This window comes from Pteropus medius, unplaced genomic scaffold, assembly GCF_902729225.1.
Source record: "Pteropus medius unplaced genomic scaffold, Ma_sr-lr_union100, whole genome shotgun sequence".
NCBI classification, from domain to species: domain Eukaryota; kingdom Metazoa; phylum Chordata; class Mammalia; order Chiroptera; family Pteropodidae; genus Pteropus; species Pteropus medius.
Window position 1 is genome coordinate 25,467,617 of NW_024349519.1, and position 16,202 is coordinate 25,483,818.

The window sequence follows — 16,202 nt, forward strand, 5'->3', positions numbered from 1 at the left end:
GCAAATTGTCAGAACAAGTCAGTCAAACCCATGATCTGACTGATATTGTTCCCAGTGCATTAATGGGATCAACCAATCACTGGCCCTGAACAGACATCAGGGTCTCTCCTTCCTCCTTCCTTCCTTCCTTCCAAGCTCTACCATGACACTGCCCTTGCTGAATCTTCTCTACTTTTATTACCCGGGATCTTCTCCTAATTATTAACCCTATTTTTCAAAGCTAATTTTTTATACTCAAAAGCCCTCTCTCCTTTTATTACAAAATATCATTTAAGTGCTTTCTTCGACCCCTTATTCCCTCGTCACCCCATATTTATACCTATTATTATGATCCTCTCCACCTTTTCCCCCTCTGGTAACATGTATTTCACTATTAGATTCTTCCCCTACTAGTTCTGCATCTGGGCTTATTTGAGGTAGGACACGGTTCTTGTCTCCATTTCACTTAGACTTTTTATTAACGAAGCAGCCTTAGTATCAATCTGAAATCCAACCTTAAGTATATTGTCGTCCCAAGGAAATCCCTGGTTTTTCATCTGGTATTTGCATTTTTTTCTTTCTTCAAACCACATTGTCATTTTTGAAATTTTCTCTGGTGCTACCACAAAGAGAAAACTCATTAAAAAAATTAATTATTTAGTAATATGTTGTATCTATAATGCATATTTATAATTATAGGACAGCTTTTTAAAATAGATCTTAACATTTAAGTTATAAGTTCCTCATATTTATATGCTAAAAAATCAAGTGTAATAAAAAGTAAATAATCTTTAAGTGTCAGGAAATACTACATTTCATTTCAGTAAAGATAATGAATGACCATTCAAAATATCACCCATTGCTATAATATCAGTATAGACCAGATAGATTATCACCACACCTACCAACATTTAAGTTCCAATTTACCATTATAAAGTATGTCAATAACTGAGAAATAAGAAAGTCTTTAAAAGACTTTATTTTATTAATTGGTTGAAGATGCCTCCAGATACTAAAAGAATATGTTTACATATGCAAATACATACATGCATGTATACCTGTTTTACAAAGTTGTATATATATTCATATTGCACTGCCATAGATAGCTTATGTTAGCAAAACTTTAAAAACTGATATAACGGTGAATTAAATCTACTTTGTGGAAAATATGGAGAAATACTAAGGAATTTAATACCAGCAAATATGTTCCCTTTGAAACAGCAAATTAGTTGTGCAGGAGGATTTTGGTCACACTTCAAAGAATAATATGCTGAGATGGAGAGCTATTCTGTTTACTCTTGCTCTCACCGGTGAGGTTTTTCTATGTTAAACAGGCTTTTGATTACTTCAAAGCATGTTTGAAGTCCTCGTTCTGCATAGCTGTTACACAAAGACAAATATTCTTGCAAATTTGTGCAGCTAATATTGCTGCATGTTATATTTATAAGAAGGACCTACAGTTTCCTATTTAACACCAAGTTAATGCCTTTTTATTTAGCTATGACAGCGAAGGTCGTCTGACAAATGTTACATTTCCAACTGGAGTGGTCACAAACCTTCATGGAGACATGGACAAAGCTATCACAGTGGACATTGAGTCATCTAGCCGAGAAGAAGATGTCAGCATCACTTCGAATTTGTCCTCCATCGATTCTTTCTACACCATGGTTCAAGGTAGACATGAAACATAATTTTAAACTAATAATTTTAAAATACCACTGGCACCCAAATACAATGTGGCAACCCCTGTTTCCTAAAATGAACCAGAAGAGGGAAAGTTAAAATAATAATTCTAGAGATATTGATGAAATTATCTAATGTCTAGATGTAATGTTTATTTGGTTATATATAAAATTAATTATAAAATTACATCATATATAAAACAATATGTTATCCTGGAAATAGTGTCTTTTTCCACTCTCATTTAATAAAACAACTTAACTCCAACTCTTCACGGGCATCATCAGACCCTTTCGAGTATCTTCCACAGCTTTCCCAAGTATGTATCTTTACTGCCATGAAGCAGAGTACTTTCTGAATCCATGTGATCCAGTATCTGATGTGGATTCTGGAAATTTTGTGGTCACTGGAAATTTTATCCTAATCCTGAGTACTCCTTAATGTAATATCTGGCCTTTGAGTTTCTTCATTCTATATCCAATATCTCTATGAAGGAACCTCCTGCCACATTCCTTTTTAATGTAAACTTGAAAAAGACTGTTTATAATGATAGTTGCAATTGCGAGGCCATAGTTCTAAGAAGAATTGCCAAAACCGAGTTAAACTTCTTTGACTCACTTTTTTACCAGTTCTGTCAGGTAATCTCTACAATCTCTAAAATTAATATTGCTTGAATTCATTTATTCTCCCAAATGGTCCTATATTATGCAAAATTTTCAAACTGAAGTGTAGCCTACACTAAGAAAGTGTTTTGTACCAAATATAAAATGACTCCCCTTTTTTTTAAGTCAATATCCGGGAATATCACCTTGTATTTTTGGTATAAACGGTACAGATATTAAATCTTTTCAAAGTTCTTTGATAAAGGATACAGGGATAGGGGAGGGAGGGGGCCTCCCAAGTCGTTGGAAGTGACACACCAGCCTCCAAAAGAGCACACTCTTGGCACTTTGCAAAACACTTACTGCACATTCCATGGAGGTTGAGCCCTCATTTATTTCATTAGGCAAATGAGAAAAAGGAATCTACTAAGGTGGAGAAGGACTTTAAATTCCCCTCCAGTTTTCCTTCAGCCAAAGGTATTCCAGCATGAAATGCCAGAAATCAAAGTTGTTTTGTTGTTTTCTAAGAGGACATCATTAAGCGCTGTTTATTATAGGATTGACGTTTTAGAAATTTATATCGCTTCTAACAGCATAACCGACTATTTAATCCATATCTATAGTTCATGTCTTCTGCTTCTTGTTCTTTAGATCAGTTAAGAAACAGTTACCAGATTGGTTACGATGGCTCTCTGAGAATTATCTATGCCAGTGGTCTCGATTCGCACTACCAAACAGAGCCACACATTCTGGCTGGCACAGCTAATCCAACAGTTGCCAAAAGAAACATGACTCTTCCTGGTGAAAATGGTCAAAATTTGGTGGAATGGAGATTCCGAAAAGAGCAAGCGCAAGGAAAAGTCAATGTCTTTGGTCGAAAGCTCAGGGTAAGTGTCAGAGAGCAGGTGACAGCTGCCAGTCCTCTGTGCTGTGTAGCCGACTGTCCCTGACCGGCTTGGGACTCATCTCCTACTCACCCTCATCTGTCCAGTGCCATAGTAGTGTAGCGCCTTACCTTACAGTGTTATATCCAACCATCAAGCCATAAGATCATTCATAATGAAAGCCAACTATTTGAGAAAAGCTTTTTCTCAATATATCTACGATTAAAAATAATTCTTCCCTGAGAAATTAGGAAATTGCATGTAGCAAATCTCAAATGGCCTGCATGTCAGTTGATTCTTATTTTACTAATATTGTCTTAATAATCTTATACTTTTCCTTTACCCACTCAGGAGGAGTGAAGGTAAATAAGAATTGGCTTAAATATTTAAAGTTTTCCAAATCATATGTATTGAAAGAGATGAGCTGGCCATTGAAAGGTGGATTCTTTCTTTGCATTCTTAATATTTCTAAAGTACAGTTTGGGCACATTAAAGAGTATCAACATCAGAACTTAACTGCTGCCTCCTCACTAATGATTTATATTATTTTTAGGAGAACTGTAATATTTCTGATTATGCTAGTGTACTTAATCTCTGCAAAATGTTTTCTTCATTGCCTCATTAGAAGTTTTTTTCTCCCTCTCACATTGTGGGCCAAATATATCTAGGAAGCAAGCTGTGATTTATGACACCTATTAGGTAAAGACAACATAGATTAAGTACTGAAACACAGGTGACAAGAAAGCTAACTTCATTATAAACTGAACCTGATTCATTCTTTCTATTAGTAAACAGATTTTAGCTTATCAGATAATTGTAGATAACTATTCCTAAAATTATTTCCCTCGTCATTAAAAAAAAAATACTTAAAATCAAGGAGAGAGAACAAAACATGAAACGTACAATTAATGTCATTGTTTTCTACATCAAAAGTGATTAAATTATTACTATAACAGGCCAACATTATTTACCTTGACAGTCCTTCAGGGTAAGAAACAGCTACTACATACTGTTTCTGACTATTTCCAAGAAAGATAAATGAAGTAAAAAAAGAATCAGTGAATCAAATACATACTGTATCCAACTTACGGGTTATATTCTGATTCTACTTCAATTGCAAGGCAGGTGTTCAGAACTACACATAGCTCTCACCTTACCCATATCCCAGACGGTGGGAGCCAGGATGCCCTAGCTTCAGGCCCCATGGATCAGGATAGGAGCAACAGCTAGGGAGGCTGGAGGGGGGTCAGTTTAGTGAGAGAAGTGAGGGAAAAACAACAACAACAACAATAGAACACAAGAGGGAAGAACAGGACTAGGGTTGAAGGTAAAATGATGGGCAAGCTAACAAGCTCAAACTTGTTCTGGGCCAGTTTCCTAGAGTCTTGGGCTGTTGCCACAGTAAACTCTAGCTGCTGCCTTTTCTTCTACTGACCCTAGGACTCAGTAGCTGTCTTAATTCCTATCTGCCACCACCACTTACTACTTCTTCCCAGGACCTCTACTCCCTTGGGCCATTGTAAACTAGAAGCTAGTTCACAGGCTTTATCTTATTCAACTATCCATAAGGGAGGCATAATATACATGTACACATATGCACATACACACAAAATCGCAGGCACAGGACTCACTTCATCAAAAGACACAAAGATACTGCTCACATATGTGCTCCTCATTCTGCACCCCAAAGACACAGCCCTGAACTAGAATTTAAAAACTATGGGTTCCACTTTTTACTAATAATAAACCATCTGGGAAAATTATAACATCTATAAATTTCATTTTCCTTATCTATATTATGATATCTATGATCTAATAACTCTTAACATTATGACATAGACATGATATATAGAGCTGTATTAGGGATAAATAAAATTAACCCTGCCCTGCTTCTGTTTCCACCATTGTTACAGAATCACATGAGACAATGTGAAATACTTTGAAAATAAACGTCATGATTGTGTTCCCTAATGCTAACCCAGAGACTCTCAACCGTGTACACAGACAATGGGCATTTATACCCCCAGAGCAGGTGGAAGCGAAAGCTGTTTAGCTCAATGGTTAGGAAAATGTCGGTGCAGAAGAGGAAAGAGTAGGCGAAATAAGTTGCCCACAGTTCTTTGAGATAAGCTGTGTGTATCCTTTTTTTTTTTTTTCTTTTGTTGACACTGCTTTTCTAGACATAAAAAGACATTAGAAAGTGTAGAGAAAAAGAGAGGAAATCCAATCTTAAGTGCCTGGTTCTCTGTCTGATTCTAAACGAAGAAAATACCTCACTTTGGGGAGGAAGAGACTAGTGCACACACAGTCGTGGTGTTAGTTTCCTTCTAAATAGCAAAACCACAATGCCTCAGCAAGACACTTCAGAAAATATACTATTTAAAATGGCCTGTGCAGTCACACCGAAAGGAGATTTCCAGCTGATATGTGTGATTGCTCTCATAGAGACAATGCCAAGATCACAAGGGAGGGTTTCTTACTTTCAAGATAAGATTGGATGTGCCAGCTCTGACTACTAATTTCATTCCTCTGTGGATTCTGAGAGAGAAATTCTAGGGAGAAAGTGATGATAGGAAAATCTGGTTTTAGGACTGGACCCGGAGTCTGCCAAAATAGGAGAGAGAGAAAAGAAGAAGAACCGAGGCCAGCCCAGCATCTGAATCCGCCAAAGGGCCACCATGTGCATTCCACCCTTTCCTGAAACAGAGGACATCTCGTCCCTTACTGTTCATTATTTCCTAGCAGAAAATTCTTTTCATTTTTAAGTTATTAACTTAGCTATGTGCCTGACACAAGGTGGACACTCAAATATTTATCCAATGAATTAAAGAAGGAGGCAAAGCCAACCTTGTAATATGGGGTTAATTATTTCATTGCGTCTAGATCTTCCGAAGACGGGGACTATGTGAATAGAATAGCACATTGTTGCAAATGTTTGACCGCCATAAACAAACCTAACACTAAATATGAGATTGCATAGGTATAATAGATATAATACTTGATAGAGTAGTTTAAGTGTAAAAAAAGACAAAGATTAGAAAAGGAAAAATTATATAAAACACTACCAACTTCTTTTTTTTAAAGACATGCATAATGGTTGCTGCTCTCTGTCTTATAATATTTAGTACACATTTCTAATCTTTGTCAGTGTTGGACTTTGGAACCAGCCTTTAACCAGTTACAAAAAATCGTAGGCATTCTAATAATAAAACTCATCTTCTAAACTTGTCAGAACTCAGATGCTCAAAAGAAAAAATTTAGTGAATTATTTTAAAAAAGAAATTCTCAAAATTTGAAAGCCAAAAGTGTATTTAAAGGCATACATAAATATGATAGCATATTTAAACCTTATTATGCCAGCCATGTCTGTGTGATATCCTATTTCTCACTTTAATCTGAGTGGCACAGCCTAGAGTGGGATCGTACAATGCAGTTAGCACTTGGTGATGTGCAGAGACACACAAAACAGTCTACAGCCAGTTGATGTTCTAACAGGGACACGGGGGAGTTGAGATACTGTCACCGACTATACTGGGTAATGAGCCAGCCCTTCCTCACTACCCTCCATAACATTCTGGATACGTGAATATAATCCGACTGTGCTTTATGTCTTTAAACATAAAACATTATTTTAACGTCTTTATGCCCTAATTTTTCCACAGAGAAAATAACTACCCCTCTCCCAATATCAAAGGGACGTTGTGATTAATTACAGTCATGCTAGACATGGTCTTCGAAAATAAGGATTCTCCATGCTTCTTTTAAAGAAATGTTGTATATCACAAAGGAATTCCTGGTGATCTCTTATCCAGACCCAACATTTGGATTCATTTTAATGTAGCTGGAGATATAGTAATGATCTGATGTCAGGGTTTTCATCTTACATGAACTACTCAATTTAACTTGATATTTTTTATATTAAAAACATTTATTAAAAGGCCATTGGGGTATGAAACAATGCCAGTGCTTTATGATTGTCGAAAAAAAGCTTGCAAAGTTGCCATGATTTCATAAAGGTGTAGTTAAGTGCTACTATTTCTCAGAAGGAAAATGTCACTCGACTTCTGCATTTCATTTATAACCCAAAGGAGAAAGATTAGATGTGTTTGGGAGAGATAGGAAAAAAAAAAAAGGTTTGTCAGTATCTTTTGAGATCTTACAGATCGAATCACAATGGCTGGTGTCTGGAAACAGTAATAAATGGTTAAAACCTTGGCTTGTGCTAGGAACATGGGAAAACACAACCGTGTTCTCATGCTTTCTTCATTACTTCAGTTTGAGAGAAGAAAAAGAAAGTATTACATATGATATTTGTCTGGATAAAAAGAAAAATTAAACTTCTATCCAGATGTTTGGGCTCACATGTATCCACACAGTGACGTGTTTAGGATGGTGGCTCACACAATGGCAACAGTAAAGACACCATTTGATGTTCACCTGGTGCTGTGTAGCCATACTCAACGAACCAAAAAAAACAAATCAGAAGCACAGTAGCAGGGTGCAGGCTGTGAAAAGAAGAGGTTCCAGATCTCTCTTTTTGCCCTTCTCCCTTCAGGAACCAAACAATCATAGCAAATCTGCAGTCCAGATTTCTTATGCTCTAACCACAGGAAATATTGCAAAGATAAAGAAGGGCTAAGGAAGTCAATAAAGAATTGAGATACAAATTAAAGTGAATACAAAGTAAAATACAAACAGATGGGGCAAATCTGTGTGGGCAAAATAGTCCACGGAAACTGCATAGTCAGCCTTGTGGGGCTCTTCACAAGCTAGAATAACCTGAGGAAGGAAAAAAGGGGCAGACCTAGCCATTTGGGGGACTTTTTCTTTTAAAGCACAATCTGAGAAATGCAGGAGCCCTGGGAAACCATTTAAATTGTACAAAACCTCTGAAGGCATCAAAAATTTTGTGCAAATATAAGCCGAAGAGCTGAGTTCTGCCGGTTCAGTGAGTTAATTTGATATCAAATCAAATCTTTCTACAGACTTTACAATATATATTTGTAACATTATATATTTGTAACATTAGCTAGTAGCTTCTTTCCAAAGTACACAAAGCATTCTGCAAACCTAAACTCATGAAGTTTCACAAAGTCCACATAAGGCAGGGAGCGACTAATATGCGGATGTTTCCACATGGGAAAACAGAAGCCCAGAGCCTTCAGCTGGCTAGTCATAATCACATCGAAATCATCGAAAGACAGAGCCTGAAGGCTCTAGTGTAACCTCCTTATTTACAGATGGACAGAACAGATTCAGAGGGATTAAAAGCCCAAAGTCATGCTGCTTCTAGGCCCTGTCAGGTACGGAGATGAGGCTTTTTGACTCCTGACTTCCTCCTCCTCCTCTCAGTGGGCACACGTGCGCACACACCCCACACCAATACATACTGTTTTTGCTATGGTAGTGTTTTTGTTTTTGTTTTTTCCCACACCAGGGGGATCTTAAATGATAGAACCAAAAATTAAAATCTCCTAACTTCCATCCAGGGCTCTGCTTTCTCATTTTCTGGGAATCATCATTCTGGGTGCTTTTTCTTCCCCAAATCACTTTGCTTATAAGGCATGAATTCTTTTTAGCTCATATCTTTACCTTCATAATACTTCATAATACTCCCCTTGAATAGCTAACTGGAAAAGTTTAAGCTTAAGAATATTTTTTCATGGCACTTGTTTAATGTCAATAATAAAATGCACAAATTAGTTTTATACCACATTTTACATAAATATACATGGATGTTATGTATGTTTATACACACATGTTTACATATTTGTGTGTGTATAACTTAACAGCTGATGTTGTCCATTTTGAAGGTTCTAGCTAGGACATGGTCATGTAAAATTAAGATTTTCCCATTTAATTTTTAACAGTCCAAATGGTTAAGAAGATTTTAGTATATACAAGCCACCATCACCACATAGGTGCTGCAGAAGACGAGAGAATGAACAGGCCCCGGCCTCACTCTGAAGGGGTCCCGAGTCTGTGAACACTGTTGGGCCGTTGTAAAGTAGAATTCAACCGAGGCTACATTCCCACCGTGCTGGTTTGTGTATGCCTTGGATCACAGACAGGAACGGCCAAATGTGGTCAAAGGTTTTGGACATGGCACAGAGCCACACAGAGACCCTATCATGACAACTCTGTGCTAGATTTGTAAATCAGGCACAACAATCAGACCATGTAGACGTGGGGGTAAAGGATCTCAAGTCCCTGCTGGCTAACCAGATGTTATTGAAGAAAAAGGCATTCAAAAACGTTGTGACATTTCAGCACTTGGCCAAAAAACAATCGTGTTTGTAACCTCCCGCTACTTAAACTCATTAATAATTTACAGTAATATGGGTTCCAGCTTATACTTAACTGCTCTTCAAAGGGCTACAGTCACGTTTACCACTCTTGTATTTCATGTAGCCGTGATTAATCTACTAAGCAATTATTTGCCAGTGCTTATGGGGGAGGGGTTTTGAGTAATTTATGGAGATGTCGTGTTTACCACCTTCATATCTTCTGAGCAAACTTTAAAGCAAATACATTTTGGTATTTTCTTATCAGTTGCTTAAGTTTACAAAATGTAATTGAAAGGTTTTGAACAAATGCCAGGCTGTCTTCCTGCCTAATGAAACCTTTTAAAAGAGCAGTTAATCTACTGCTTTGCACTTGTACCCAAGAAGTTGCTAAATTAATTTACTGACAAAGAGAATCAATCACCATAAATGGTGTTTAAACAATAATGGGGGCTCTGCAGAGTAATAAGGGACTAGTATTGGAATAGCATGATTTATTTTATCATCTCGTTTGTGTTGTAACAGGTTAATGGCAGAAACCTCCTTTCGGTTGACTTTGATCGAACAACAAAGACAGAAAAGATCTATGATGACCACCGTAAATTTCTACTAAGGATCGCCTACGACATGTCAGGGCACCCAACTCTCTGGCTGCCGAGCAGCAAGCTGATGGCCGTCAATGTCACCTATTCATCCACAGGTCAAATTGCCAGCATCCAGCGAGGAACTACCAGCGAGAAAGTAGATTATGACGGACAGGGGAGGATTGTATCTCGGGTCTTTGCTGATGGTAAAACATGGAGTTACACATACTTAGAAAAGGTATGTCTGCACACTGACAGTAAAAATAGGGATGCAGTGATTAGTGTTTTTCAGCAATCTCCCAGAGCATTTCAGGAGGGGAAAAAATTGGCATGTGACTGAGCTCCATTTATTATTCTGAGTATCAATATGTAAGTCACGTTGGTACAGCACAGATGAATTCCTGCATTAGCAAAGTAGTTTCTCCTTAGTTAAGTTCTACTCTCTGAGACCCTTTTAAGTGATTTATGCTGTAAACAAACAAGCAATAACACTGTCCACCTGCCAAGCTTATACATCGACAACATTCACAAATTAGACCTCTGGCATGTAAGTCATTTGTAAATAATCTCCATGCTCCCTCTTTCATTTAAGAGAGAGCCTTGTGTTAGCACAGCTAACGCTGTCAGATTTGTGTTGTTGCTGGCTGAGCTTCAACATAACCATAAAAAGCATGTAGATCCTATTTATGCTCTATTAACTGAAAGAGGCTACTTTCTAGAAAGTCACATTTCAGGTACTCTTTGGCACCTCTCCTTTCTTCTGCGTATAAAAGGCAAGTGTCCTAGCTTAGGCTTTTCCCCATTCTTAAGAACCATGCACAATACCAAAAGAGACTTAAAGTTACACATGTGCAAAATGCTAAGTCATATAATGCGAGGTTTGGTGTAGTGACTGGGGCTGAGAGAGAATGAAGGTAAAAGAAAAAAGAAGGGAAAGGAAAGAACCATCTCCCTAGAATCCCTTTCTAAAGAAATGTAATCCACCAAAGAACATATTCATGGAATGCTTCATTTGCCTTTGAGACAAACGGTAGCCTTAGGAAATGGTTCAGTTCTGAGTTCTGATACCTCCCAGACCTCAGAGCACTCACCACCAGTCACGCAGCAGCCTGAGTTACGAACGCAGCTGAGCGGTTGCTGAGTTCTCTACCCTTACTTGCTTCACACAGAACTTTTGCCGCCAGAAACTCATGTCCACATCATCGTCATGCTCACCTTGCACATTTGTTCTTCCCCAGAGGTGCTAGTCTACACAACCCCCGCATCTCAACCTGACCCCGCACTGGAGCCATGCGTCTCATTCCGGACAGCCTGTACATGGCTGCTCTCCCTGAGAACCAGCTTTGGAGTCACAGTTCACCGTCGGAGGCTACCTGTCATCAGGCAGCCCAGCTCTGGGGGGCTTCCAGTGAGGCCCCCATTTGCCGGTCTGTCCTCTTGCAAACCTGCTACGTGATCTTAAAAGAGACTTGCCCCTGAGACAATGGACGGTTTCCCTCCATGCTAACCATCCCACTCTACAGTTAGTCACTCCACAGAGTAAGCCCCCTACACACATACCTCTGGGAACAACTTCTGACACCTGGAAAATATTTCAGCCCCAAGACATCTCCCCGAAGAGATGGAGTGGACCACAGCCTCATTCTGCAACACCTTTCCCAACCTAAGTACTTTACAGAGAAGAGTAACAGAAACATGAATACCCGGACCCCCAAATCAATACTGATCAGAATGTGACTGAAAAATGTTTAAGGGGAGCCAAGGAGCATGTCATTGAAAATGACGCAGGCAGTAACTGAGATCACCTTCACACATCAGCAGGGATCAGAAAAGCTGACAAGTGCTTTCTCATCATCTCTCTGAAATCCCTAAATCCACCCAAACTATCTCCATTTCCTTGCAGGATAGACACACTAAGCCAAAACCTAATCAGAGCAAAACAAGTATATTTTACTAACTACCATCAGCTGTGATTTTAAATGATTGCAAAACTAGGTACTGATTCCTGTGAATTCAGCAATAGTCCAAGCCCCCCTGAAAGAACGCAAACCATTAGAAACAACGCTCAAGACATTCACTACTCAGCCTGCATACAAAATATGTCCTTAGACGTGCCCACAGAGGAAATCCTGCAGAAGCCTAAGTCATGCAAACTGCTTTTGAAGATAGTGGACAATAAAAAGAATGAGCCTCGGACAAGGGATTATGCATTTATATGTCAAAAGCAAAGCACAAGCCCCAGGAGGGCTGCTGACCTGAGCATCCTCGAAGCTCTGCCATCTTTCCATCTGGTCTAACAGGGTTCAGAGGGAACTTCCTCAGAGGGAGGAGCTGCTCTGTATGACTAGTGAGCTTCACTTAACCAGCCTCTGGGCTGACCTTCTCTCATGTTGGCCTAATAAATTCATGTCTTTTGTCTTTCTGCAATTACTTGCAAAATAAGCAAAGCTTACTTTTATATATGTATTCACTTCGTAATTTAGCACCAAAGCAGTATGTAAGCTCAGAAACCATTTTTATAGCACCTGAGGTACAAATCAGATTTGGTATTCACAAAAGGAAATTTCAAAATGTAGGTTTTATTGTCATTAAAATGCCATGCAAAAATTTGCAAGCAAAACATATCTGGGTCCATATTCCTATTAAGGGCATTTACAGTTCTCACTCTCCATGTGATTAATTTAGCACTGTTTGTTGATGTTGATGCTATCCATGGGGCTAAGTTTATGTCTCTTCTTCATAAAATGATATTTTGAATGCTTTGCTCCTCCCCCAAATCCACTAGAAATTGAAACATGATTTGAGAGGCTCTTCAATCAAATAAGGGGGAAAGCCACCTTACTAAAAAATTGCTAATTATGGATAGTATTGCATTTCCCATGTGCTGTTTTCTCCTTGAAATATTGTCTTTAAAGCAGCTTTGCCTGTGCCTGCATTATGACTTATCCAAATCTATTGACAATCTGCCGCTTGGCTGTGAGTGCCTGGAAAAGAATGGTACAATCCTGACAAGTAGCACATTATGAATCTTGAGCCATTAATTGCAGAACCCTTCACAATTAAGCATCCAAGCAAATTAGGCAGGGAATCATTAACAGCATGTAAGGTCAAGGATAACTCAATTAAAAGGAAAATCATTTTCTCGAGCAGAATGTTTCCGTGTATTCGTGGTCACTAAATCTGCTTTTGCTTCCCCCATTCACAAATATCGGATAACAATATGTTCTCTTGTTGCAGTCCATGGTTCTTCTGCTTCACAGCCAGCGGCAGTACATCTTCGAATATGATATGTGGGACCGGCTGTCGCCATCACCATGCCCAGCGTGGCTCGCCACACCATGCAGACCATCCGATCCATTGGCTACTACCGCAATATATACAACCCCCCAGAAAGCAATGCCTCCGTCATCACAGACTACAATGAGGAAGGGCTGCTTCTGCAAACGGCTTTCTTGGGTACAAGTCGGAGGGTCTTATTCAAGTATAGAAGGCAGACCAGGCTCTCAGAAATTTTATATGATAGCACAAGAGTCAGTTTTACCTACGATGAAACAGCAGGAGTCCTAAAAACAGTAAACCTCCAGAGTGATGGTTTTATTTGCACCATTAGATACAGGCAAATTGGCCCCCTGATTGACAGACAGATTTTCCGCTTTAGTGAAGACGGGATGGTAAATGCAAGATTTGACTATAGCTATGACAACAGCTTTCGAGTGACCAGCATGCAGGGTGTCATCAATGAAACTCCACTACCCATTGATCTCTATCAGTTTGATGACATTTCTGGCAAAGTCGAGCAGTTTGGAAAATTTGGAGTTATATATTATGATATCAACCAGATCATTTCCACAGCTGTAATGACTTATACGAAGCACTTTGATGCTCATGGCCGCATCAAGGAAATTCAATATGAGATCTTCAGGTCACTCATGTACTGGATTACAATTCAATATGATAACATGGGTCGAGTAACCAAAAGAGAGATTAAAATAGGGCCCTTTGCCAACACTACCAAATATGCTTATGAATATGATGTTGATGGACAGCTCCAAACAGTTTATCTAAATGAAAAGATCATGTGGCGTTACAACTATGATCTGAACGGAAACCTCCATTTACTGAACCCAAGTAACAGTGCACGTTTGACGCCTCTTCGCTACGACCTGCGAGACAGAATCACTCGACTGGGCGATGTTCAGTATCGGTTAGATGAAGATGGTTTCCTGCGTCAAAGAGGCACAGAGATCTTTGAGTATAGCTCCAAGGGGCTTCTAACTCGAGTTTACAGTAAAGGCAGTGGCTGGACAGTGATCTATCGTTATGATGGCCTGGGAAGGCGTGTTTCTAGCAAAACCAGTCTGGGACAGCACCTGCAGTTTTTTTATGCTGACCTAACTTATCCCACTAGGATTACTCATGTCTACAACCATTCAAGTTCAGAAATTACCTCCCTCTATTACGATCTCCAAGGACATCTTTTTGCCATGGAAATCAGCAGTGGGGATGAATTCTACATTGCATCAGATAACACAGGAACACCACTGGCAGTTTTTAGTAGCAATGGGCTTATGCTAAAACAGATTCAGTACACGGCATATGGTGAAATCTATTTTGACTCCAATATTGACTTTCAACTGGTAATTGGATTTCACGGTGGCTTGTATGACCCACTCACAAAATTAATCCACTTTGGAGAAAGGGATTATGACATTTTGGCAGGACGATGGACAACACCTGACATAGAAATCTGGAAGAGAATTGGGAAGGACCCAGCTCCTTTTAACCTGTATATGTTTAGGAATAACAACCCTGCAAGCAAAATCCATGATGTGAAAGACTATATCACAGGTAAGCATAATTTTTTTTCAAGTACTTAATTACTGTACTCACTAGATTATACACAAAATAATACTAGATAATACACAAAATAATTGGAGTTGCGTTCTTTAACTTTACACTTTATTCATGCGAAATCAAATGCCTAACCTCTTAAATATATTCATTTCTCTATGGAACCACAGAGAAACCACAAAGGGAAACTAAGACGTAGATTGTTTCTCCTATTCTGCCTGCCAATGCCCAAGGCCACAATTTTCTGAAATGACATGGAATCCAGTCACTTAAGGAAGGGAAGTAGTGACATGGAGAGGCAGAAAACGTGCTGAATTTGAAGTCCCCAAAATGGAGTTCCAATCCCAGCTCCTCTCTACAAGTTGTGTGGCTTTGTAAACAAGTCATGTTCATTTTTTGAGTCTGTTTTCTTAACCATAAAATGGGGATAATAATGTCTACCTAATGGTATAAAATATAGTAATATGTGCAATTCTACCTTAAAAGTAACTACCTTACAAATGTGGTGTTGGTTTTTCTTTTATACATGTGTAAAGTTCTCATGGAGAGAATTGATGTGAAATACAACACAACAGTGTGTCTCACCTTCTCATCCCTGGGAGGTGTTTAACTCCCTCTTCACCACCATCACCTCAAGGCGATAAAGAACAGTTTCTCCCATCACTTGCTTAGCCGAGGAATCCCGTTTCTTTCCTCACTTCTGTCCTCTTATACTATTATCTTCATTGCCATTTAGAGTAGTTCTGTCCCTACTAACAGACAAACTGATTTTCCTGCCAATATGGAGTAATTTTCAGGGTATAGACTTAAGATCTTTCCAAGTTTAGTGCCTGATCTAGTTTAATACTCCACTTCCGCCACCGCAGAACCAGGATGTGAAACAAGGACAAGGTCCAAGCAAGGACCTTGAGTAGCACTACTCTACTTCCTTTTAGTTAGCTGACTTCTTCACTCATCCTCTGCTCCAAGGACTCTTAATCCTTCTGCTGCCACCTTTCATTCCTGAAGTACACGGCCACAGTTAACCTCTTTACTACATTTATGTTTCCTGGAGGAAGGTTCTTTCCTGTTTTTTGTTTTGTTTTCTTTTGGTCTGGTCTGTGGTTCTTCTGTTGTTTTGTTTTGGCTTATGTTCAATAAATGCTCCTTCAGGCTCTTTTCTTGCTCAGTATTTGAGGGAAACTGAGATATCTGTTTTCTCAGTTCCCCATACAGCTCTTAAAATGCAATCCGTTCATTTCACATGCGCCTCCTGCTTTTATGGACTTCTTAAAGCTTTTCATAGCTCTCTTCCATGTGAACCAACCGAGAGTCCCCTTCTTTAGGTATCCTAATTCA

The 16,202-nt window shown here is 38.9% G+C and overlaps 1 protein-coding gene across 1 annotated transcript in view; it reads left to right on the forward strand.

Moving 5' to 3' along the window:
- Nucleotides 1-16,202, forward strand: part of TENM3 (teneurin transmembrane protein 3) — a 546,591-nt gene that overhangs the window by 523,401 nt on the left and 6,988 nt on the right. The window contains 5 exon segments of the mRNA XM_039882598.1: nucleotides 1,478-1,653; nucleotides 2,913-3,148; nucleotides 9,955-10,251; nucleotides 13,251-13,314; nucleotides 13,317-14,861. Of these exon segments, the coding sequence (XP_039738532.1) occupies nucleotides 1,478-1,653; nucleotides 2,913-3,148; nucleotides 9,955-10,251; nucleotides 13,251-13,314; nucleotides 13,317-14,861 (2,318 nt within the window).